We start from the raw sequence: 26,842 nt of genomic DNA on the forward strand, positions 1-26,842 counted from the left end.
TATTGTGTCGTGGGTAGAGCTGGTTGGGAATTCTTGGGCAAAACTTTTTTTATTGTGGCTGGAAGGCGCTGATTTGTCATACCAGTTTTGATAAAAGTTTCCTCAAGTCGGGATGGAATTTCTGGTCAGAGAGACAGACAGACAGCTTGAGTGACTTTCCCATATTTAGTGTGGTCTTGTCCAGGGAGGAGATAACTCTGGAGTTGATAGCTGAATGGTTACTGCTTCAACTCGGCCTCTGTTGGATGTGTCTTGAGGTGAGTGGTAGAAGTGTAGGAGCACAGGATGGCCCAGTAGTTAGGTTAGCTGGCATATTGGGAGACCTGGCTTCAAGTCCTTGCTCTTCTACAGGGTTGGGTGCGACCTTGGGAAAGCCAGGTTGGGGGAAGATTTTTCAAAGTCACTTGAGCATGAAATTCCCATTAAAACAACGAGGAGTCCGGTGCCACCTTAAAGACTAACAGATTTATTTGGGCAGAAGCTTTCGTGGGTAAAAAACCTACTTCTTTGGGGTTTTTACCCACGAAAGCTTATGCCCAAATAAATCTGTTAGTCTTTAAGGTGCCACCAGATTCCTCGTTGTTTTTGTGGATGCAGACTAACACGGCTACCCCTCTGATACTAAATTCCCATTGACTTTCAATGGGAGGCAAGTGCCATTTGTGCCTTTGAAAAATCTCCCTCTTTGTCTCTCTGTGCCTCAATTCCCACTCTTTAAAGTATGAGATAATAGCACTGCCCAACTTCACAGGGATGTTGTGAGGACAGGTACGTTAAAGATTGGGAGGTGCAGCATTCTAGTAACAGGGGTCCTATATGTATAGAAAGGACTTACAGTGTTCAAGAAAGCTTCTTGTCCTTGCTTCCACCAGAGGGAGCCCCTCTGTCCAATAATGAACACTTATATCTCGCCTCCTGCTGCTTCTGGTCTATTTCATATTCGTGCAGCTTTGCAAAAGCATCTCAACGGCTCATCATCAGACAGCAGCTGCCAGGCAGGTGTCAGGCTTCTCTTTTCGTTTTTGATTTGATCTCTCTCTCTTTTCAAAGGGGGGCTCTGGCTTCCCTCTGGAACTGGCTCCTTAGAAGTGCATCTGCCTGAGGAATTCTGGGCTCAGGAGGATTTGCTTTTTTTTTTAAACACCTTTTCTTAGGGTCTTATTAAAAATAAGCAAGGTGCTCGGATGGAAAAGGAGAGCAGGACGCCTACCAGGTATGGATCATTGGAGTCAACCAAGTGGACAGCTGCAGACCCAGCCAAAGGTGAGAGCGCTTTGTATGCATGTGGAGCAGCCAGGCACCCCCTGAGATCCCTGCCCGATAAGAGAGCTCAGCCACCTCTCCAGGCAACGGACTCAAATCTGCACTCAGTGCCTGCAGAGCCTGCTGCTGAATAACACACCGTCTGAGCTGGACCTCAGTTGGACTGGTCTCCTAGCTCCCTTCTCTACGCCCACCCCGGCTAGTGACTGTGATGGGGGTACACAGCAATCAGAGGGGGATGGGTGTTTAGAAATGTTCGGTGCCTCTGATGGTTTTTCTCATCACCTTGAAAGTTTCACAAGGGTAAGTCAGGGACTTTCCCATCCTCCCCCCTAGGGCTAGGGGGTTGTTGGTGGCCCGGGGGGAGGGTCTCGGGGTGCCCGCATAGCTCATTGGCAGGGTGAAGGCAATAGGCATTTTCAAAGCAGTCCTCTTCTGCTCAGCCGCAGGGACATAATAGTGGCAGGCACTGGAGGAAGCAGGTGATTAGGCTCATGAGTAGGAAAACCTGGCTGGGAACCAAGAGTTCTCTGTTCATTCACAAAATCAACTCACACCAGCTCTTCCAGGCAGGAGTTTGTGCTGCGAGAGCACAGAGGTGGCAAAACTCCAGCACCTTTGGGGACGCAGATGAGGGAAGGGATGGATGACGGGGTTAGAGTAAATGAGAAACGTCCTAGCTTGTCTCTCTGGGTGGAGAAAGTATTAAAAGATAACACATCAGTCCCCAGAGCCCCCCAAAGCTGTGACTGCCTTTGAAAAATGATCCCCTCCTGGCTCCAATGGCTCATTGTTAATTTGATTCTTGAGAACATCATGGTGAATAATGAAGATGAGGGCAAGATTCAGGAATTTACACATTCACGATGCTGCTAAATATTATTCGCTTCTGCTTTACAGTTCCCCAAGAGTGCGTCTCAGGGCTGGCAGTTCCGGCAACAGCTGTGCTGGGGAGATTGATGGTTATCCATTTATCCAGAATATTTATGCCGAGTAGATGGTGTCTATTTATTCAAGTACGCAACTGTGTGATCAATGCCACCACAGAAATCTACATCCTGGGAGAGGTAGCTGGGCTTCAGATACACAGCAGCAGCTCTTTTATCAGCTGCTACATAACAGTGTGGGGAGTGTGGGCTAGTGGTTAGAGCAATGAGCCAAGGGGAGGGGGCAGGACTCCAAGGTTCTCTTCCAGATGCAGCTGCTCGTTTGCTCTGTTTTCTCAGGAACCTCATTTCCCCGCTCTGTACCTGTTTCTCCCCCTGTGAAATGGGGATGATCACAGAACTGTAGGGCTGAAAGGGACCTCGAGAGGTCATCATGTCTGGCCCCTTGCACTGAGGCAGGACCAAGTAAACCCAGACCATCCTGACAGGTGTTTGTCCAACCTGTTCTTAAAAACCTCCAATGACGGGGATTCCACAACCTCCCTTGGGAGCCTGTTCCAGAGCTTAACTACCCATAGAGTTAGAAAGTTTTTCCTAATATCTAACCTAAATCTGTATGCTGCAGATTAAGCCCATTACTTCTTGTCCTACCTTCAGTAGATGTGGAGAACAACTGATCACTGTCCTCTTTATAACAGCCCTTAACATATTTGAAGGCTGTTATGAGCTCTTCCCTTCTCATGACTAAACATACCGAGTTGTTTCAACCTTTCCTATAGGTCACATTTTCTAAATATTTTATCATTGTTGCTCTCCTCTGCACACTCTCCAGTTTGTCCACATCTTTCCTAAAGTATGGCAGCTGGAGCTGGGACACAGTACTCCAGCTGAGGCCTTACTAGTGCTCAGTAGAATGGGACAATTACCTCCCATGTCTTACATACAACACTCCTGTTAATACATCCCAGAATGACATTAGCCTCTTTTGCAATGGCATCACATTGACTCATATTCAATGTGTGATCCACTATGACCCCCAGATCCTTTTCTGCAGTTCTACCACTTAGCCAGTTATTCCCCATTTTGTAGTTGTGCATTTGATTTTTCCTTCCTACATGAAGTACTTTGCACTTCTCTTTATTGAATTTCATCTTGTTGATTTCAGACCAATTCTCTAATTTGTTGAGATCATTTTGAATGCTAATTCTGTCCTTCAAAGTGCTTGCAACCCCTCCCATCTTGGTGTCCTGTGCAGATTTTATAAGCACATTCTCCACTCCATTATCCAAATCATTAATGAAAATATTGAATAGTACCAGACCCAGGATCAACCCCTGCAGGACCGCACTAGATACACCCCCCCAGTTTGATGCCAATCATTGATGATTACTCTTTAAGTACAGTCTGTCAGCCAGTTTTGCACCCACTTTATAGTAATTTAATCTGGACAACATTTCCCTAGTTTGCCTATGACAATGTCATGTAGGACTGTGTCAGGAATCTTACCTCCCCAGGGGCGCAGGTGGGCTTGTGAGGCTTAATTAATTCATGCTTTCCTTGTATGGAAAGTGATGCAATCATACAGTGGTAATGCTGTACTGTTCATATTGTGCTTTCTCTACCTCAGTAATGGGCAGGGAGTGAAGCCCAAATCTAGGGCTGACCAAAAAACAAAAATTCTGATTTGTGGAAAATGTGGAGGTTTTGACATTTGTTTCTGTTCCAACTAGAACAAAACAGAGACCTTTTGAAATTTTTCGTGAGTCAGAGAAACACACCCAAGAATAGCCAATAGCCCAGTGTGAGAGCAGTCACCTGGAATGTAGTAGAGCCAGGATCAAGTCCCTGATTTGGAGCAGAGACATGAATCTGGGTTTCCCACATCCCAGACAGTACTCACACCACCAGGCTGTTCTGGGGCAGGTCTCTTTTTGGTTTTGACCATAAGATCCCCCCTGGACCTGATAAACCTTTCCTGACCAAAGTGGCATTGCAACCAATATATTTCCTTGAAAAGTTTTGGTTTGATGAATCAGCATTTTCCAACAAAAAATGTATCTCTGCAAAATTCCTGACTGACTCATCTTAACTTTCCCTCTCACAATCCTGACATCACACCTGGCTCACACTTTGCTCCTTTCTCTGGAGCCTTCCATTTAGCCATTCTCTGAGTTCCCCACTTCCGCCTTCTGCCAATTACATATCTTCCCTTATTGAACTAATTACCTTCTTAGCCCAGCCATTGCCCCCAAGTGTCAACAATCTCCACCATAATAGGTTAATTTCTCCCAATTAAGCCAGTATATATTCTCTGTTACACAAGTGACCAGGGTTCTACAGCTAGCACTCTGTCGCAGAGATCACAGGATCTGGCTGTCCTACGAGTACCCGGAGGAGATCACGTGAATCCAGAGGTTGACTGACTTCAGAAAATGCTGCAAAACCTTTCTCCTCAACAAAGCCTTTGCACTGTGAGACCAACACTCACATACAGATATCCCCTTCCCCCCCCAAACCTCAACACTGACTTTCCCTTCCCCCCCAAACCTCAACACTGACCCCACTTCCACCCCAAACCTCAACACTGACCTTCCCTTACACCTCCAAACCTTCAACACTGACCCCCTTCCACCCCACACCCCAAAAGTGACCTTCCCATACACCCCCAAAGCTCAACACTAACCCCCTTACACCCAACACTGATGTTCCCTTACACCCAACCTTCAAAACTGACCCCCTTACACCCCACACCCCAACACTGACCCCCTTCAACTCAACACTGACCCCCCTTCTGCCCAACAATGACCCCCAAACCTCAACACTGACCCCCCCTTTGATCCAATACACCCCAACATTGACCCTCCTTCTATAGCCACACTCCATCGCTGAGCCCCCTTCTATCCAATGAACCTCATATCTGACCTCCCTTCTACCCAATAAGCCCCAAACATTGACCCCCTTCTACTCCAAACACCAAAAGCGACCTCCATTCTACCCCCAAAACCCAATACTGACCACTTCTACTTCCCTCAAATCCCCCAAACTGACCCCCTTCTCCCCTTAATTCTCCCAACACTGATACCCCCCAACCCTTAAACTCCCAATATGACCCCCTTCTGCACCAAACCCAAACACTTACCTTCCTTCTTCCCAATAAACCTCAACCCTGACCCCTTTCAGCCCCCAAAACGCCACCCATTGTTCTGACCCAGTATGGCCATTCTTACATTCTTATGTGATCAAGTCATCCCTTAACCTTCTCTTTGTTAAGCTAAGTCTATTACTTTAAGTCATATTTTCTAATCCTTTATTGATTCTCGTGGCTCTTCGTTGAACCTCTTCAATTTGTCAACATCCCTCTTGAATTGTGGGCCCCAGACCTGGACACAGCACTCCAGCAGCGATCACACCAGTGCACAATACAGAGGTAAAATATCCTCTCTACTTCTATTTGAGATTTCCATTTATGCATCCAAGAATTGCATTAGCCCTTTTGGGTCCCATATTTCTAGTCATATGTAATCACAGTAGCTTTGGGGTAGCAGTACTGCCTGCCTAGACTGTGCCAGCATTTCAGACTGCTCTGCGGGCTCCTGTTGGCTCAGTGCCACGGCACCAGCCCCCAGCACACACACGCTCACCCTCCCTGACAAACCACTGGCTCTGGCAAAGAGATTGCTTGCTGAGCAACAAAAATGATTAAATTTGGCAGCTCTCAAGACTTCTGGAGAATTTGGCTCAGCTTTTGCAATTGATTCCACCCTCGATAGAATGTGCGACCTCCCGGGACATTGGTGTAGGCTTAGCCACATGTCACCGGGGCTGTTTTAAGTAGAGGCGTGTGGAGTTCTTGCATCAATGTGTGGGAGTGTCCAGCTTGGGCTGTAGATCTGTTGTTAGGTAGGAGGCCTCTAAGGAAAACCCAGGGTGCTGAATCAGACCTGGAGGTAATGCCCCTGCAGGGCACTAGGGGGTGCTGTGCTACCAAAGGATGAGAGGTAAAACTTTGCCCCTGATCATTTTTGGTCCTTAAGCATCCACTAGCCTTTGCTGCAAGCATTTGGTTGTGGACAATGATTCCCTGGTTGCTGCCTTCAGCCTCCATGGTCTCTCCCTGGGGTTTCAATAGGAGCAGTGTGACAGATCCAGGGTGGCAGATGGGTTGCACCCCAGGAGTTGTGGCACGGTAGCAGAGGGTGAAGTGATGCCAAAGAACCACAGAAATCAAACAGCTGTCGCCGGTAGATGACTGGACAACTGGGTTGTCCCACCTGTGCTCCTTATGATGGGCCTCCCCATGCCAGGAGGTCTCTATGAGGCCAAATCTGTGATGGGCTGAGCACGCTTGGGCCCTATGGGTTTCTCATTCTCTTCTCATGGTTAAGTGGTGGGATTGTGACTGAGGTACATCACTCCTTCCCCCTTATGATTATTTATATTACAGCAGTTCCTAGAAGCCCCAACGGAGATCAGAGTCGGCTGTGCTAGGTGCTGTACAAACACATAGGGAGCAATGGACCCTGCCCTGAAGAGCTTACAGCTGAAATAGACAAAAAGAAGCAACATTATTCCCATATTACAATTGGGGAAACTGAGGCACAGAATGAGGCAATGACCTGCCCAAGGTCAGACAGGGAAATTGTGGCTGAACTGGAGTCACCTGTATCCAAATCCACTGCCAAAACCACAAGGCCATCCAGCTAGGGATGCATGCAATGACCTCTCAGTGGCTGCCTGACACCCTCTCCCCACCCTACCCCCATTCCTACCCATGGTTCCTCTAGGGCAAGGCTGTGGCACAACACTGTAAGGGAAGGGGAATGTATGCTACTTATGCTCCCTGTGGATGTGGATAAAGGGCTGATTCCGCCAGGTCTCCGCTCTTACTGATTGCAATGGGAATTGAAAGCACTCAGCAACTCTCGGCAGCTCACAGTGTAGAAAGAACCTCAGTCCCTGGGATTGCCAATCAAGCAGGCATCTTTCATCATGACCCCCGTAGCAGTAACTGTCAGCATGGATTTGTCAAGAACAAATCGTGTCAAGCCAAACTAGTAGTTTTCTTTGGCAGGGTAACAAGGCTTGTGGATGGGAGGAAGTGGTAGATGTGGTATATCTTGACTTTTTAGTAAGGCTTTTGACAATGTCTCACATGACCTTCTCATAAACAAACTAGGGAAACACAACCTACTATAAGGTGGGTGCATAACTGGTAGGAAAACTATTCTCAGAGATTAGTTATCATTGGTTCATAGTCAAGCTGGAAGGGCATAAGAAGTGGGGTCCCACAGGGATCAGTTCTGGGTCTGGTTCTGTTCAATATCTTCATCAGTGATTTAGATAATGGCATAGAGAGTACACTTATAAAGTTTGTGGACGATACCAAGCTGGGAGGGGTTGCAAGTGCTTTGGAGGATAGGATTAAAATTCAAAATGATCTTGACAAGTTGGAGAAATGGTCTCAAGTAAATAGGATAAAATTCAATGAGGACAAATGCAAAGGACTCACAATCAGTTACACACATACACAATGGGAAATGACTGCCTAGGAAGGAGTACTGCAGAAAGGGATCTGGGGGTCATAGTGGATCACAAGCTAAATATGAGTTAACATTGTAACACTGTTGCAAAAAAAGCAAATGACATTCTGGGATGTATTAGCAGGAGTGTTGTAAGCAAGACATGAGAAGTCTTCTGCTCTACTCCATGATGATTAGGCCTCAGCTGGAGTATTGTGTCTAGTTCTGGGCGCCACATTTCAGGAATGATGGGGAGAAAGTCCAGAGAAGAGCAACAAAAATGATTAAAGGTCTAGAAAACATGACCTATGAGGGAAGATTAAAAAAACTGGGTTTGTTTGGTCTGGAGAAGAGACAACTGAGAGGGGATGTGGTAACAGTTTTCAAGTACATAAAGGGTTGTTACAAGCATTAGGGAGACAAGAAGTAATGGGCTTATATTGCAACAAGCGAGGTTTACGTTGGTTGGACATTAGGAAAAACTTCCTGTCAGGGTGGTTAAGCATTGGAATAAATTGCCTAGGGAGGTTGCGGAATCTCCATCATTGGAGATTTTTAAGAGCACGTTAGACAAACATCTGCCAGGGATGGGCTAGATAATACTTAGTCCTGCCATGAGTGCAGGGGACTGGACTAGATGACCTCTCGAGGTCCCTTCCAGTCTTGTGATTCTATGATGTAGCTCACTAGAAACACAGATCTGCTCCCAGCGCTGTTGTGAGTCATACCCAGCTGGCTGATGGCTGTCTAAATGTTTCCACCAAAGCTGTATGCTGTGAAAGTCTGTAGCTGTTACACTCCTCATTAGTGATGCTCTCTTCCCCAGGACAGTGTGTGATGATCAGATTGTCTCTGAGTTTAAATCAACACTCTGTTCTCTTCTTTGGGTTGCATAGTTGAAATGGGGCCTGTTGAGAGGTCGTTTTGCTCCAATAATACATTATTGATCTTGCTGTCTAGCTCGGTTGTCATGTGCGAAGTGCCTTGGGATGTCTGGCTGTCTGAGCAGGATGGTGTGATCACAGGCCCGCTGATGGGGCCATCTCTTTTCCCATCAGAAATGGAACACAGGAACTGCCCGGTGGGATCAGACTGGGGTCCCTCCAGTCCAGTGTCCTGGCCTAGACCATGGCCAGTACTAACTCCACTATTTTAAACCTCCGTACATATTCACTCTCTTCTCCTGACTGAATCACAATTAAATGGCACAAGGAGACTTTTGTGGAATAACAGGGGTCTGTGTCCTCTCATCCACAGCTCTACTCTCCACTCCCCTGGGATGGGTCCCCCCTTCCCATCATTCGGAGCCAAAAGGAAATTCTTTGCTTGCAATACCATGTAACAGACACTCAATCTTGCTGGACAATTATTTTCTCTGTGTCCCTTATTGTCCAAAGAGCACTGGCACAACTCAACGGGGACTTACAATCCCTTGGTCCTTATCTAATGCTCACAGGAGCCAGGAGCGACAGGTTGGGGGCTGACTGGAACAATTTTTAAAGTAAAGTGTTTTCAAATGAGGTGAGAAATGGGTTATTCTTGTGTCTGGAGCTCCATGAAGCAGCCCTGTTCCTCTGTATGTCATTGCTAGTGAATGTCACCTCTGTATTTTCCAGATACACTAAATAACAGGGAATAAGAGGGCGAACAAAGCACCAAATAGGAACAAAATGAAACGTATTAAAAAAACCATGCACCTGCCAGCCAGGCTACATTGCTGGATGCGAAATTACTGGTACTCTCAGACCAGTACTGCAGTATATACATTCTTAAATGCAGTGGAGATTGCTAAAGACAAATAATGCCCAACTAAAGCACAACAACCAGGAAAAACCCATACAGCTACATGCATCACACACACACACACACCGCCCATCCATTACCACAACATCCAGACAACTGTAACTTTTCAACCAAAGCAGAGGCCAGTTTGGAAAACTGGCGGCTAAGGGCCAGATCCTCAAAGCTACGTAGGCATCTGTCTCCCATGGAAATCAGTGGGACTTTCCCAAGGTTACAGAGGGAGTTTTCATCAGAGCAGGGGGTTCTTTTTCCAGGAATTTCTGCCTTCCAGTGCTCTCCTCAGATCAATAGGCCATAGGTAAGATTTTCAAAAGCACGTAAGTTACTTAGGAGCCTAGCTCCCATGGACTTTCATGGAGCTTGGAGCTTTAAACTTTTCACTCTAGAAGTAGCTCCATTTTCTGGCCATGACACTTGTGTCCTCAGCTAATGAAACCTGCATTAAGTCCAAGTCATTACTTATCAGAGCAGCTATAAAACCATCAGCCTTGTCCTTTTAGTCTGGTGCCAGAAATGACACTTAAATAAATGCAGGATTTCATGACTGATTCAGGGCTGCATTTAAAATCTATAATATGAGTGAATGACAGCCGAAGTGGATAAGCCGTTCATACCATTATTTTCATTACTCGCCCCATTATCTGGCAGTGCAGTGAAACCATTTGGTGAAAGCGGAAATTAGCAGCAGGCTCGACCGGAGCATCATAATAAGAGTAATTACATTTAGATAGCACATGTCCTGCAAAGAACAAGACCCCAAGTTGACTGGGTGTGCAAGTGTACTGCATTGTAACAAATCGGTAGTCACTTATCACTTTGTGGTGGTCAGTAATCCTAACACCATGGGCAGAAGGCCCCTAGCAATGGAACTAAAGGAAGATCTCCCTTAGCAGTTAGTGGTAGAGGGCCTGTCGTACACAGCGGAGCATTTCTGATTCCATCCGGTAGTGGAAAATGGCTCACAGACAGACTAGCCAATTCCTTAAAGTACATTGGTACACTCATCTCTAAGGGGGAATGTGGCAGTCATTATGCACTAACAGCGCTGAGCTGCACGTTAGGGCAGGAAGTGATGAGGAGTCCTGTGCCCAGTTGCTGGTGAAATATAGCAGGATTACAGATAATCTCCTCTTTGCCCCAGATACTTAGGGCTGATGGGTCTGCCCGTTGTCAGGACTCATGGCCAGCAGCAGAGCCAGCCTCTGAGCAACCTAACGAGCACAGCTGGCCTGTAGAAGGCTTCCTGCTTGGCTACACAGCCTGATTAGTGGGAAGAGTCAGCAGACTGGCTCTTAAACCCAGCAGCACCAGCAGTGGTTTGGTGAATGCTCAAAGCGTTTGCTCATGTCTGTGATACTGCCCGCCTTGGCCCCAACCCTGCTCCTGCCTTGCCTCACTCCAGGTAACCTGGCTGTGACCCTGGGCTCCTATTCCTGACTTCTGTGCTAACTACTGGGCTTGACTCCTGCACTAACCACTAGGGATGACCACCCACATCCCAGGCTCTGACACCCATTGCTGTGGTAATGTGCCTTTGAGAGGCATGCCTGGGGCCAGCACCCCTGAAACACAGTGCAGGGAAAAGCTGTTACAGCTGTAGCTCATTTTACACTATTAGCAAAGCCAAGACACGGTAGAGGAACCAGAGAAATAACCCTGGTTGTGCAGCAATCCCAGGACTGAGCAATCAGCTCGTAGGGAGGTGATGTTAGCAGTTAGCTGTGTGACAGACCAGAGCTTGAGGGTGACTAAGGAGGAACAGGGGAACTAGAGACGAGGACTCCTGTTGGTACAGGGGGACTTTAGCCCATGCTGTCTCACAAACCAGCTCCTTTCCACACTGCGTGGGGCTCTCCTGCCGCACTTCGTATTTATGAATCAGGAGTGAGAGTAGAGGCGAAACCTCTGCAGATCATGCTGCAGACACCCACACCAAACCCTTTTTTAACTTACACCTGAGGCTGCTCACGTGTACTTCCCCACAGCCACCCAGGCAGTAAAAGGCCAGGAAATCACAAGGCAACATTCTCAGCCAATACAATCATAGAATCATAGAACCATAGAATACCAGGGTTGGAAGGGACCTCAGGAGGTCATCTAGTCCAACCCCCTGCTCAAAGCAGGACCAATTTCCAACTAAATCATTCCAGCCAGGCCTTTGTCAAGCCGGGCCTTAAAAACCTCCAATGCCAGTCTCCAGGTTTTAGCCCACCCTCGTCATGACACTCCAGACCAAGGGCATGACCTGGAGCCTGTTGGAGTCAATGGAAAGCCTTCCATGGGGTTGAGCGGGTTTTGGTTCTGGCGAGGCCCATGTCTAGCACATTCACTCTCATTGCAGCAGTGCTGTTGCCCTCCGCACACACATCTCAGAGCTGAAGAATGAGGGTCGTTCTCCATTAAGACCTTATCCAAAGACCACTGAAGCCAGTAGAAAGACTCCCATTAACGTGACTAGGCTTTGGAACGGTCCCAGGTAACAGGGACAGCAGCATGTGAGTCATGTGTCCATTCAGACCGACCCAGGTTGATCACATTGCAGATATCCAGCCCTGCCAGCCGCTGGTCCACACCCCAAGAATTATCCTCCTAGGTTAGTCACGGAATAATTGTGAATACACAAGGAGGGCTGAGAAAATCCTCAACTGCTGGCAGGTGATTGTGGGGAAAGAAGGGGAAAACTGGATGATCCATTCTTCACGACACATTATCCATTCAGCTCCTGTTCAATGGGTTTGAAATTAACCTCCCAATAGCAGATCTGCTGAGGCCACATAGATGATAATACTTAGCACTTTCCACCTGAGGATCTCACAGTGTTTTGCTAATGCTAATTGTGTGCTCAATAATCCATCTTTAAGCCTCACCGGCAGCTAGTGCAGATGCCCTGTAATATTACTTCTAGAGCAAAATTCTACTCTCTGATCTGGCCTGTGGATTGTAGCTTCATTTTCTGCTTTCTCTGCATGGACAGAGCTCCCAGAGAGTAGGGAGAGCAGGGTATCAGAGTTGGGATCTGCCCGTGGATGATCGGAAAGCAGAATTTGTCCCTGACACTTGATGCTTTTTAAACGTTTCTTATATAGTCTGGCCTTGCTATCACTCATGAGCTCCTGGCACTTCTCCCACTGTTTGTACATTGTTGGAAAGATGGATTATTGAACCTGCCATACATTTGTCGCTGTGTATCATTGATAGTGAGCAAAAGTGACGCACGTCTGATAACTAAAGAGAGCTTTGAGGTGGAAGGTTATAAGAACTGGGACTGGAAAAGAAAACTTTGACACACCACATAAAAAATGGATTGGAAGTGTCTGCCGTGGTAAGAGATTCAGGCTCTGTTGCACAGCCTAAATCAATGAGATGTCTTTCCAGGTAAAGTGGCAGGGAGGAGGTGCTGTCTAGTGAGTAGAGCAGACAAGTGGAAGCCAGGATTGCTGGATTCTGATCCTAGCTCCGTCACCAAATGGCTGAGGAAGGCACTTCACCCCCCGGGAAATGTGAATAATAAAACACACATATCCCAGAGGAGCGCCGTGAGGCTCAACGAATGTTTATAAAGTGCTTTGAGATCCTTGGATGAACCGTATGAAGTATCAGATTATAGGCTTTTCAGGGAAGGAATGGCCTTTCTGTTATGTTTGTACAGCGCCTAGCACAATGGTGCTCTGATTGGGGCTGCTAGTCGCTCTTGCAATTCAAATAAGGATTCATTTCAGTGGTCCCTGAGGAAGAGCTAGCATCATGTTGGTGCCCTTTTGTCCCAGGAGGAGACAGCTGTTTCCTAGCCACTCACCAGTCTCATTTAGATTTTCTGATAATGAAGGTGAATTATAATGAGGCAGCTGATATATTAGGGCTGTGAGAAAACTTTGAAGAACCAGGGGACTGGCTGATCTCAGTGGGTCTATCTGCACTGCAATAAAACCCCACAGCACTAAGTCTCAGAGCCCAGCTCAGCTGACTCCAGCTAAAAATTGCAGTGTCAATGTTCGGGCTCTGAGACCACCCCCCTTCACAAGGTCTCAGAGCCTGGACTTCAACATCTACACTGCCACTTTTAGCCCTGCAGCCCAAGCCCTAGTCAGCTGACCTAGGCCAGCCACAGCTGTGCCATGGGTCTTTCATTGCAGTGTATATATACCCAGTGTTGCAGGCAACAGACTTATCACCATAGAGCTTACATACATGGGGATGTGAGACTAGAACCGGTGTCCTGAAGCTCTGACAAATCAAGCCTTTCCCATGCCAGCACTCCTTTAGCTGGCTGTAGAAACAGGTGCTTTAGTCTGTCTGCCTCAAGCACCAGAGGGCAACATCCCTCATTCTCACTTACAAAGCCAAGACACTGCAATACACTGTAGCTTTGCTGTTCTGACCCTGCCTGAATCCTTGATATATTTTATCTTGTGCACTGTGCACTGCCAAGATTCTGGTTCCTGAATTATGGTTCTTGAACACAGTGAATCAAAACTTCATCAAAGGGGGTTGGCTCTGGTGGGATGGTTGGTTGTTTTTTTGCCACTTTGCAGCAAAATAAACAGATGGGGAGAGAGTGCAAGCCAGGTTTAATGGACCCCCTGGCTGCGATCTCATGCACAGCACCAGGATTTAGTTGATAAATGTCAGATAATGAAAGTTACTAACCTGTTCTGCAGGAATCTTGCTAGGGCAGATCCGCTCCAGCTTTCTTCATTACTCCTGGGGGAATTCTGCACCAAAAAATTAAAAATTCTGTGCACAATATTTTAAAATTCTGCACAGTTTATTTGTCAAAATAACACAATATAATCAAGCCAGTTTCAATTATTTTGGTAATTTGTTTCAAAATACCTGTCAGCAAGTCTGTTTGTAACAAGACAGACCCCCCCAAAAAAGATTCAGAAAATGTTTTTGATTAATAGATTCCTTACTAGGAATTAATACAGAACTTTGAGTAATAATTCATTTAAACTGCAATACAGAAGCAGTGCAAAGAACTGGGGAAGTCAGGGGTAACAGTAATTGCTGGGAAGCAGGCTGGGAGTGAACCTGGAGGGTTGTTGGGTGTTGATGGGAGAAGTATGGAACAGGTTTTTTTTTTGGTTTGGTTTTTTTTGAGAGGAGGAGGGATTGTTAGGGAGTTGGGGAGCCTCCCCCATTCGGACACTGGCTGACCCTCTAGCCTCTCCCATTCAGTCAGGCACATCTGCCCCTGTCTCCACGAGGCCCTGCACACTCACTCAGCCACCTTCATCCCCTTTCCCCATATGTCATAGATTCATAGATTCTAGGACTGGAAGGGACCTCGAGAGGTCATCGAGTCCAGTCCCCTGCCCGCATGGCAGGACCAAATACTGTCTAGACCATCCCTGATAGACATTTATCTAACCTACTCTTAAATATCTCCAGAGATGGAGATTCCACAACCTCCCTAGGCAATTTATTCCTGTGTTTAACCACCCTGACAGTTAGGAACTTTTTCCTAATGTCCAACCTAGACCTCCCTTGCTGCAGTTTAAGCCCATTGCTTCTTGTTCTATCCTCAGAGGCTAAGGTGAACAAGTTTTCTCCCTCCTCCTTATGACACCCTTTTAGATACCTGAAAACTGCTATCGTGTCCCCTCTCAGTCTTCTCTTTTCCAAACTAAACAAACCCAATTCTTTCAGCCTTCCTTCATAGGTCATGTTCTCAAGACCTTTAATCATTCTTGTTGCTCTTCTCTGGACCCTTTCCAATTTCTCCACATCTTTCTTGAAATGCGGTGCCCAGAACTGGACACAATACTCCAGCTGAGGCCTATGTCCCTGCAGCCCCACTCAGCAACACCTCCTCTCCCCATCCCCATGTTTCCCTGCACCCCCACTCCCATTCAGCCCCTGATCCAGTCTGTCCCCCCCACTAACTCTTCTGAACCACAGTCTGTGTGCCCTCCAGAAGCCCTGTGTGCCCCACGCTGTCCGTCCCCCCCATATCCCGTGCCTCCTCACTTGCCCCATGGACAGGGCGCTGTGGGGTACATAGCCTCTCCTCCTCCTTATCTGCAGCTTGCTGCTCCCACCCAGGAGTGGCTTCCCTCTGTTCTGGCACCACAGTATCCTCTAGTGGGAAAAAGGCGTAACTGCAGCAGAATGTATTTTCTGCAGAGAAAAAAAAATTCTGCAGGGGACATGTATTCTGCATTTGCGCAGTGGTGCAGAATTCCCCCAGGAGTACTTCATACAGCTGTGGCGTCCGCCCATAGCCAGACCGTTTCTGCATCCCCTGTTCAGCGGAGTCCCCAGGGAGGGACAGAGATTTTGATTCATGCAGAATATAAATTGTCCAACAGGTGAAGTCTGGGCCTGCAAGATGGCTGGGAGGGAGTCTCCACCAGGCACCCGATGGCCCTCCTGTCCTGGAATGGCAGACTCCAGCTAGCTACACCCTCGGCGGGGCGCTGTTAGGAGCGAGATTGGAGGAACACAGTGGGAGGCTGGGTTATGTAAGCATCCCTGTTGGCAGACCCAGGCCCCTCTCCAGCCAGAGCACAAAACGGCGGTGGGGTGGGGGAAAGTTTAATCAGTGCGGATTCCTCTCTGGGAGGGAGGAAGCAGCACCCTGCACTGGGGGCTGAGGGTTAGCGATGGGACCAACTGATTCTGGCTCAGATCCTGGCAGGTAAAAGCCTTTCAGGTCTCCACTCGGGGGCTGAGCATTTTGGAGACAAATAGAGGGAAAGGGTTTTTGGTTTTCTTAGAGGGGTCACAAGGCGCTTGACAGCCGGGAATGAGGAGACCCAGCCAGGGCTCTGAGCTGCACTCTGGAGCTGAGCAATGCTGCAACAGTGAAACCTGTGGTGACTTCACCACATCCCTACCCTGGCCTTAGGAGACCACTTGCCACTAAAGATGGGCCCAAGATGTGGAGTTCAGACCTAGCAAAGTCCAGAAGGAAGCAGTTTGGGGGTGTGGGGAGAGGTTGGAGCTAGGATCTTGGGCTGGGCCCATCACTGAGGCATCTGGTGCTGGCCACTGTCAGTCACTGGATTCACTGGTCTGTGGGTCTGATCCAATCTGGCAGTCCCTATGTTCCCATGTAAAAACAGCATGTTGAATAGAACTTGATTAACGACATGTACATAACAAACAGTGCACAACTGATGTAGACCTTTAAACTGGAGGGAGGGTCTTGCAATGTGCAGATGTTTTTCACCTTGGCTTGTAGGTTTAGTCCTTGGAACAGTAAGTAACTCTTCATGTTGTCCCTCTCTAAACTTTATGTTGCATATACAGCTGCTCAAACGCTCCTCATGCCCTAACAGTGATCTAAGCAGATAACTGAAGGCGGGGTGTGTCCCTGCTCTTACCATGTTTCATGGCAAAAAACATGGTCTATGCGCCTGCCTCATCTCCACCAGCAGGCAAAACACAAGCACCTTTGAATTATCAAAAGACTCAGAGATGCAGATTCATTTCCCCCTTCCAGCAGTTTTTATCTCATTTATTCTCTTGCTGCTTTATGGAGGATGAGGTCTCTGATGTTTCTAGTATTTATCGTCAGAGTAAAGTCTGGTGACTCATTGGCTTTGAAAGAATAATTAGCGAATCTAATGCAAGAAGGGGAAATGACAGAGCTTACTTAATGCTCGGCCTCTCTGGCTTGCCTGCTTCAGAAGCGTTCTGTCGCAGTGGGCCCTTCACGCATATTGCATGCTAGTTAGGAAGAGAGAATAGCTACCTGAGCCAGCCTTGATGGTAATGCGGGTGCTGAGCAGAACCGTTCCAATGAGGGGAACATCAGGCAAAGTCCAGGAAATAGAAATAAAGGAGAAATCCAGCCGCCCAGCAGCTTTCCATGAGTACGTTGATCCTGAAGCTGATCACGATCTAGAGTGGCACCACTGAAGTAGCACCAGATTTAGGACTCCGGCTTGCAAGCTGCAGAACTCTCTTGCCCCAATCCAGCAATGAACCTGAAGCCATAAAGAGCTCCACTGAAAGCAATGGGCCAGATTCTCAGTTACACTAAGGGCTTGTCTACACAGGGGGTTTATTGTGCACTAACTGGCCAGCTGATACGCCTTCTTTAGTTCACTTTAAAAGTGTAGAAAATTCGTTGTGTGCTGAGTTAGTGCAGACTCATGTTTGTGTGCACACACTGCTTGTTCATGCTCGCTTGGCAGTCCTCCAACTGCTATCCCACACTGCTTTGCATGAGGCCAGGACCGTCTGGGCTGTTTACCTGTGTGCCTTCCACTGCACTGGGGTCAAGTTGACTGAATGTCACTTCGCCATTTAAAAACTGGTGCGAAGCCAGGGGTGGTCTCCTTTGCAACACTCTGCCAGGGTAAAGGGGGCTTCCCATGGCAATATATGCTATTGACATCACAGAACGTTGCAAAGGGGCCTTAGCGTCAATGAGAATCGGGCCCAATGAGCTTGAAGTCAGCATGTGCGTACGTGTGCTTTGCTGGCTTGGGCAAGAGTACGCTGCACTTTGCAGGATCGAGCCTGTACTTGGGTGTCCTGGGATCAGCGTCTGACCCAGTCTCTCCATGAGTTGTTTTCATAGATCTATAGGTTCATAGACGATACGGCCAGAAGGGACCATTGTGATCATCTAGTCTGACCTCCTGTGTAGCACAGGCCAGAGAATTTCCCCGAATTAATTCCTGTTTGAACTAGAGCAGATTTTTTAGCAACACAGCCAATCTGGATTTAAAACTTGTCAGTGATGGAGACTCTACCACAACCCTCAGTACATTGTTCCAAAGGTTAATTACCCTCACTGTAAAAAAAATGCACCTCATTTCCAGTTAGAATTTGTCTTGCTTCAACTTCCAGCCACTGGATCTGATTTTACCTTTGTCTGCTAGATTGAAGAGCCCATTTTCAAATATTTCTTCCCCATGCAGGTACTTACAGACTGTGATCAAGTGGCCCCTTAACTTTCTCCGTGTCTTTGCAAGGGCTTTTCTGGGATTTGAACAAGAAACCCTTGTGCATCCAAAGCAAGAATCAAACCCCTAGATCAACAAGTCACTTTTATTTCTTGTCTCCTGCTTTCTAACTCAATTCATTTCATGTTTCATTTGCAGAAGAAATTGTTTCCATGGCTGATTCGACTACAACCGTGGGTGACATAGAAGGGGAGCTCTTTAAAATCGAGAGGATCAGAGAGGTCCTGGTGAGAAGAGAGTCAGAGCTGAGATACATGTGAGTAGGTTGCCAGCTTCCCGTCTCCTCCTTTGGATTTTCCTGTAAGTTCTTCTGGCCCCTGGGTGGTGCATCAGCCATTAGAGTGAAAAGCATCCCCAGGGAACTGCAGAATGAGTCACAGCTCAGGGGATTTTCCCCCACTTGAAAAGGAGCCTGTCTGGGAGCGAATCTGGCTTGACATTCATCACTTGTGAGCAATCCCATTTGAACAGGCTTTGTTACAAAACCAGCCATTTTGTCAAAATTAACAAGATTCCTGCATTGTGAAAAACACCCAGCGGAGTTGGTGAAAAATGTCACTGAGAAATTCTCCCACCTGTGTCTCGTGTGACTGGTTCAGTGCCATAGCCAGTGCCTGGTGCAGACTGGAGCAGGAGTGAAAGCAAGTTGTCTGGAGCTCAATCCAGATGTGACTGAGGTTTTCATAGATTTAAGCCAGAAGAGGCCATTATGGTAAGCTAGTCCTGCGTGACACAGGCTGTAGAATTTTACCTAGTAATCCAGGCATCAAGGCCACCACTTCTGGTTGAGGTAGAGCACATCTTTTAGAAAGAGAAACCCAATCTTGCTTTAAAGACGTCAAGTGGTGGAGAAAACACCACATCCCTGGTGAGGTGAGAGTGGTGGGTTGGGGGAAAGCAGCCAGAGGAGAAGGCTGAGGTAATATCAGCTCTTTGATTGAGGGAGTGCATCCACCATAGGCCATCCAAATTGGCAACTTAGGGGTGAATTTTGGCTTCCGGCCACAAACTCTAGGATCCCCATGAGACTAGATGTTTTGTGTTTTGGGTGCTTTTGTTTCTGCCACAACTCATACATCACAGTATTGGTGGCTAGAGCCATTCGTTGGGTCCCCATGATTTGCAGGAGCAAGGAATGTAAAAGGGAGTTTCATCTTTCGTTTTTAAGTGTAACCCTTCTGCCAGATGGAGCCAGCAGCAACAAGGGCCGGGTTCAGTATCTAGGGGTTCCTTTTCAACAATACAACACAAAACCGACTCGAGCCCCCGCCCAGTGACCTGGGACAATGACACACCACCCCCTGGGCGCCTCTAAGGGGCAATACTTCCCCTCTCACAAGTACAGAGTCTGAGTGTAGCAAAAACTTTTAATAAAAGGAGGGAAGTAACTCAGCATTAATTTGGGAAAACACCGCAACTAGGGTTCATAAACATAAACCACGAGCAAAAGACCCACCCCCAAGTAAGTTGGGCAGTGTCCTTTTCACCTCAAGTTCTTAAGTCCAGCAACCCAAAAGTTCCTTTAACTTGCCCGTCTCTTTTCTGCATCCCCCTCACAGTTGCTGTCCTTGGCCAGTGCAGCCCCAGAGTTCAGAGGTTCATCCGCAGAGTTCACCTTCCACCCTGGGTGGAACGGGGGATAAGGAGGCACCTTACATGCTCTGCTGCTCAGGCACTCACTTGTTGCCCCAACGGCCAATTGCCATGCATCTCTGTGGGACTTTGCTCTGGACCTCTCCACCAGTCATCCTGCTGGCCACTTCTTTCCACCAACCGCCCTGCTGGCCGTGCCTCTCCACCAGCTGCCCAGCTGGTCAAGATGTCTTCAGGGCCCCCCCACTTAATACAGCTCTCAGTGATTTCAGCTGTTAGTGGGGGAGCCTCACTGCTGGTGCACACTAGGCAGTTTCTTGCAATAGAGACACTGTCCCAAAGTAGATCTAATACTTAGACCTAGGTATCACTGATTTCAGCTCTGCAGCATGTAACAAGACTCTCAGCTGAGCCTAAATTAGCTCTTTTATTTTACTGTGGAAAGAGAAAGGGTCAGATGGTGTTTAAGACCCTTAAACAAAGCCCACTCCACCACATACCACTATCCCAACCCCCTCTCAACTCATTGGGCTTTGGAACCCATGTCCCCTGCCTAGCGACTGCCATTAATTTGAGGGTGAGTCTCTCCATCCGGATATGCCAGGTACAATTCTGCTGCCCTCGGTTCACACAACAAGGATAACAACCTAGAGCAACGAGAAGTATTTGTTTCAGAACCTGGTATGACAATGAACCCACTACCTAGCCCAGAGGTGGGCAAACTATGGCCTGAGGGCCACATCCGGCCCGTGGGACTGTCCTGCCTGGCCCCTGAGCTCCCGGTCAGAGAGGCTAGCCCCAATAACAAGGAGACTGGGGATCCAAGACCAGCCACAAGTGATCATTTGGGCAAGCAATCCCATCATGCTGAGCACCTAGGCAGGGTGGGTGTGTCCATGCAAACGAGAGTAGCGCCTGAAGTCCTTTTCCACAGCTCACCACTAGATGTCAGGGGAGAGCTCATTCAGACTCTGCTTACATCCGTCTGTAGCCCTTCCCCTTGTGAAGACCCTTCAGCGTGTCATTGACACAAAGCAATGTAGACCAGTCACTAAGACTGAAAGGAACAAGCAGCTGGGCCCTATTTCTGCAGCAGGAGGCTGGTGTGGGGAGTGAAATATTCACACACACAGTTCATATGTAAATGGCGTCAGCTAAATGTGGGGTGACCAGGCCCAGCACCTTGACACCAGGCCTGTGCAGAGCAATGTGATCAAGGTGGCCAGGAATCAGTTTTGACTGGTGGAGGTGCAGGATGGTAAACAACACAATTTTTCAGGCCCGCCTCTCAAAATGCTAAGGCTGGTTCTGCTGAGGGCCCAAGGCCTTGATACTCAAAGATCCAACTGAACCTGGCAGGCTGTGACTAGAGCAACGAGAAGTATTTGTTTCAGAACCTGAAATGACAATGAACCCACTACCTAGCCCAGCCCGTGGGCCACATCCGGCCCGTGGGACTGTCCTGCCCGGCCCCTGAGCCTCAGTCGCTGCGCTGACAGCGCTCTGGCATGCCGCTCCTGCTGGGCAGCGGGGCGGCGTGCTGGCTCTGGCATGGTAAGGGGGCGGGGAGCGGGGAGTCCCGGGGGGCAGTCAGGGGACAGGGAGTGGTTGGATGGGGCTGAGGTTTGGGGGGGGCGGTCAGGGAATGAGGAGCAGGGGGGACTGGCTAGGCGTGGGAGTCCCAGGGGGCCTGTTAGGGAGCGGGGGTGTGGATAGGGGTTGGGGGAGTCAGGGGACAGGGAGCGGGGGGTTGGATGGGTCAGGGGTTCTGGGGGGGGCAGTCGGGACAGGGAGCAGGGGGCGGTTGGATAGGCGTGGGAGTCCTGGGGAGCCTGTCAGGGGGTGGGGGTGTGGATAGGGGTTGGGGCAGTCAGGGCACAGGGAGAAGGGGGGGGTGGATAGGGGGTGGGGTCCTGGGGAGCAGTTAGGGGCAGGGGATCCCGGGAGGCCCCTAACTGCCCCCCAGGGACCCCACCCCCTATGGGGGGCCCTCCATATAGTTTTGCAACCCCGATGTGGCCCTCGGGCCAAAACGTTTGCCTACCCCTGACCTAGCCCAAGGTCATCGGAAGATTTGCTGAGATTCCCTGCAACTTTATTTGTAACTATGACTCATGTAATCGCTTGGTGTCTGAGCACTAAAGGGGAATTTAAACTGCCTGTATCAGAGACACAACAGCTGGAAGCTGAGATATGACTTGGCTAACAGCAGGGATGAGCCTACCCTTCACTTCAGAAGCATGACTCACATGACAGGATCTTAACTACACAAGAAAGTTGCATTGCTATAGTGTGAGTTGAGAATTTAAACCAATATAGTTAAAGCTGTGCAAAAGGCTGAGAAGACATGCTTATTTCTCGAGCTTGTCAGAAGGCAGAATTTCCAGTCCATGGGAAATTCTGAAATTTAAAAAATATAATTCCAAATTGGAACAAAAAGCCAAAATCTTGAAATTTCCCATGGAATGAAAAAAATCAAAAAAATTCCATTTGATATCATTGAAGTGTTTTGTTTCAGTAATGTCAGAACGTTGAATTTAGACTTTTATGTTATACTGAAACATTAAATCTAATAGATTATGTGGGGTATGAAATGTAATATTAAAACAAATGTTTTACTGTAATAAACGCTGAAACAAACCATTTTTACTTTATCAGAATGACATGGTTGACATCACTGAAACAAAACAAGAAAGTCAAAATTGTTCCCTTTGAAAACTTCAGTGAAATTTGACATGTTCTTGCAAAATGTTTTGATTTTGACAAACTGCATGTTCAGACCCGAATTTTTCCCCCACAAACTACCCATTTTGCTGTAGGATGGGATACTATTTAGCTTAAGTTGATTTGGAACAAGTTTAATTAAACCAATATAAGCCATTCTTACACCAAAATAAAAGTGTGCATACAGCCTTTGGTTTAACACTATCCGTTTAAAGGCCAGTTCATGTTATATCAGTATAACTTTCTCATGTAAACAGGCCTTAACCCCTTACTGGGATGCATGGTCCTTTACAGCAGCAATGGGTCATGGGGACATATAAAAGGGTAGGTAAATATATTTGGTATTTCCCCCTTCTCCCCTCTCCACTGGTTTCTTCAGTGCTTCAGAGTATAATTTCCCCTTTCTTCAAGTCCTTCCCCAGAGGAGGGAGCTTTCCATGAGGCCCCGGCCCGTGGGATGCAGAAAGATATTCTGAACTGGCCGGTGATGAGGGACAAAATGCCCCCACCCTGTTGGCATGTCCACAGTGACCCTGACTGCTGTCATTTGGGGAGCATGAGGTGGGGCTTGGGATGGGAACCTGAATCTAGTGCAGAGCATTACTGGTCCGCCAAGAAAGTGGCACTCCCAGATATCCGTGTCTGTCTACATGTCGCTCTCAAATAGCCGCATGTCTCAGATATAGCTGTTTCTGCACTGACCTGTAGCGTCACTGTAAAGCCTCTTCCTAAAACTCTCCTATGCTTCCCCTTCCCAGGGCCTCCTTGGGGAATCCTCTCTGATCAAATCAAGACAAAGGGGAAACACTGCACATGAAAGTCTTGATTAGCATCAGTGCCTGATCCCCACCTGCGCCATCACCTTTTCTTCCCTGACTCAGCACAGTGACTGCTGCAGCCTTTGCAGCCAGAAACCAAAGAAGGGGATTTTCCCTGGGACTGATTTCACTGCTGGACTCAACAGTCTTTGTTAGAACAAAATCCTGAGTCACATCATGACTGAGACAGCCGAACTGCAATGCACAGAGTTCTGTAGCACCTGAGGTAGCTGCCCACATCTTTAATAGGGAGGTGTGGCCTATGCAAACTGCAGGTCCCAGCATGCAATGCTCCAACTTGATCTGAGCAGTGTACAGGGGCCTTACAGAGGTCAGAAACAGTTCCCTAAGAAAAAGGCCTCCCCAGCTACTCTAGAGCTGGCATATGGGCTCTGTGTCAGCCCTGCTCCCCACCGCTCACACAGAATGGGTATTGGAGGTGGGAAGTGGGAGGCAGTGAGCAGGGTTAGGGAGGGGTGTAATTGGTTTGTGCTGCCCTGCATTTATTCCCCACTCCTAGAGGACCATGGAAAATAGACTATATGTTAGAGCAGCCTTTAGGCTGTTCTAAATTATATCAAAGGCTGAGCATGGCCCCAGGATATGCGGAGCACAAAAGTGGTTTGAAGCCACCTTAACCCACCCACCTTAACTCCATCTCTGCCCCAAGCACAGGAACTGAGTAAGCACAAGTTGGAGTCACGGAAGGATACCAGCCCCTCAGTCTGAACCACTCAGGTTTTGATGCCTTGTGTCAAAGCTGATTATTTCACTGTAGTTTAGCTTTACTTTCATTTTCTTTGCTTTTCTGCAGCACATTTCATCCAAGGATCTCAAAGCACTCTTCAAACTACATCATTACAAATGATCAATCTAGTTATGCCATCCTACACTCTTCTGTAGGATAGGTATAATTCTCCCTATCTTACAGATGGGGACATTGAGTCACGGAGAGGTGATGTGATTTGCCCCAGGTCACCTGCATGTCAATGACAGTCAGAAATAGAACTCAAGTGAGTCCTAGATACAAGTCCTCTGCTCTAACCAGTAAACATACTCCCTTCCTCAGTGGGTTTTAAAACTTGAACTAACTCCCCAAGAAACAGTGGCATCTCCTGTGTGGCTTCTCTGCTATCTCAGAAGCGCAAATAAGTCTGAGTTCATTTGATATGGTTTGAGAGTTGCTCACTATCCAAATTCTAACAGACTGGCTCATCCTGCTAGTGGAAGATTGCAGCATTGGGCCCTAGATCCAGTAGAAAATAACCTTATGTTCATTCAGGAATCACTGAAGTAACAGCTATGAATGGTACATGGCTATGAATGGGAGGAAGGTCAATGCATTTCACTGTGACTTTATTTGCTTATGTGCCTGTGTGAGGCAGGGTCCTTGGGGCGCAGACACCACCGATTTAGATATATAATGCAGCAGCCCGTGTTTGAACGCTGGCTTCCCCTATTTTTATGTGTTAGCTTCAAAACTCCCTGCTGCGTCCTGTGTTCACACTGTGTCGCACACTTGTACCGGTTCCACTAGGGGATTCCAAAGCAGCACCAGCCGCTGGACTTCCACAGACTGCCAGGCAGTCCCAGCTGAGCACCAAGGGCTCGTTCAGACACGTTCCCAAGTAATGAACTAATCCCACATGACTTGGAGCTGACACGGCAGCCCGGATCCCACCCTGGGGTGTTCCAATGGGCACCTGGGCGTGTAAGTGCCACTGATGGTATCAGCATCTTTATGTGGGATCTGGACATCACATCCCTCCCTCTGTGTTTTAAAACTGCCCTGCAATTTGACGGGACTAAGAGGTGAACTCAGAATCCTCATTGCAAACACCTGCTGCTCAGCTCATGAGGGCCCCATTTAATGGTGCGATCTATCAGCCATACGACTCACGTTACCCAGTGCACCCTATGGCCACTTTGCAGCTTACACTAGTCTCTAGTTGGGTGCTTCAGGCAGGATCAGAGGAGCTGCTGTTTCTTTGGCTGCCTGAAAGCCACTTGACATGGGATTTGTTCTACACTCTGTGGACAGATCATTAAACAAAGCGCTGAAGGTGCCTGATAGGCACCCGCCACCAACAGGATGTGCCAAACAAAGGACATGACCATGCTTGTATTGGCACAACCTGCAAGACTTTATCCCGTTGCAGTCCTAATTCCGTGTGCAGACGGATCTTGGCAGTGCAACGAGGGAAGGGGTCACAGGCCCTGACTTGCATTTTTCCCGGTGGGTGCGCCACCTCTTCTCACCCCTGCTCCTCCCCCAAGGCACCCCCCTACCCACCCGCCTCTCTCTCCTCTCTGCCCCCTGAACAGCTGATCGGCCGCCAGCCCTGGGGCTGGAACCAGTGTGGCTGGTGGGTGCTGAGCACACCCTATTTTTTTCCATGGGTGCTTGAGCCCCAGAGCACTTGTGGAGTTGGTTGCACGAGGCTGCCATTGCAGCATCCCTCATCTCCACCCTAAGCAAAGAGGCAATGAAACGTTTCTTCCACTCAGCCCAGGAGGTTTCCTTTGCACGTACGCCTGTGACCCAAAACAGAGCTGACAGCCCTCGTTTCACAACAGCCAGGGTGAGTGGGAGCTGGTTATTGCAATGCTAATTGGCCCGTGAGCGAGGAAGGAAGGAAAAGGCAGCCAGAGAATGGGCCTTTCTCCTGGTGTCTCTATTTCTGTTGTTAATTTCAGCACAGACGATTGTTCCTAAAATCAGAGATTACCTGGGAAACGGGGCGTCGCATCTCAGCATCTTTCATTGGCTACACTCAAAAGCAGCAGGGACCAATGGAAAGTGGGGCTCCAGGGCACGATCCCTGCTGCCCAGTGAAATTCATAGCCTCGAGTGAGGCCCCCAGGTCCCCATACAGTGCCTGGGGAGTCAGTCACTAGGAATGGGATTCACAGAAGCTGGCAAGCGGAGTATGTGTGTGTGGGGGGTAAATTATCCAGGAGTGAAGTGCGGAGGAAAGAGGAGCAGCCTAAGCCCTGCCCCTCAGAGGTAGCTGGGTGCCTACGTCTGGGCTGAAGGGAGGCACCTCCCTCTGCTCGGGATTCACAGCCAGGAACCCTTTCCTGGAGTCAGGCTACGGCAGGCCAGAGCCAGGAGCCTAGTGCAGGGGTGGCCAGCCTGCGCCTGAGAAGGAGCCAGAATTTACCTATGTACATTGCCAAAGAGCCACAGTAATACATCAGCAGCTCCCCATCAGTTCCCCCCCGCCTGCCAGCAGCCCTGCTGATCAGCACCTCCCCCTCCTTCCCCATGCCTCCTGTGGGATGCAGGAGGCTCTGGAGGGAGGGGGGGAGTG

General features: G+C 48.3%; 1 protein-coding gene across 1 annotated transcript in view; it reads left to right on the forward strand.

Annotated features, from left to right (window-relative positions):
- Positions 1-1,046: 1,046 nt before the first annotated feature.
- The window catches only part of LOC112117599 (uncharacterized protein C16orf45 homolog), a 71,932-nt gene continuing 46,136 nt past the window's right edge, over positions 1,047-26,842 (forward strand). Inside the window, exons 1-2 of the mRNA XM_026654614.2 lie at positions 1,047-1,263; positions 18,532-18,649. Of these exons, the coding sequence (XP_026510399.1) occupies positions 1,185-1,263; positions 18,532-18,649 (197 nt within the window). The 5' untranslated portion in view covers positions 1,047-1,184. The remainder of the gene's footprint in view (positions 1,264-18,531; positions 18,650-26,842) is intronic.

Source organism: Terrapene carolina, unplaced genomic scaffold (genome assembly GCF_002925995.2).
Source record: "Terrapene carolina triunguis isolate 2854851 unplaced genomic scaffold, T_m_triunguis-2.0 Scaffold192, whole genome shotgun sequence".
Lineage (NCBI taxonomy): Eukaryota > Metazoa > Chordata > Testudines > Emydidae > Terrapene > Terrapene triunguis.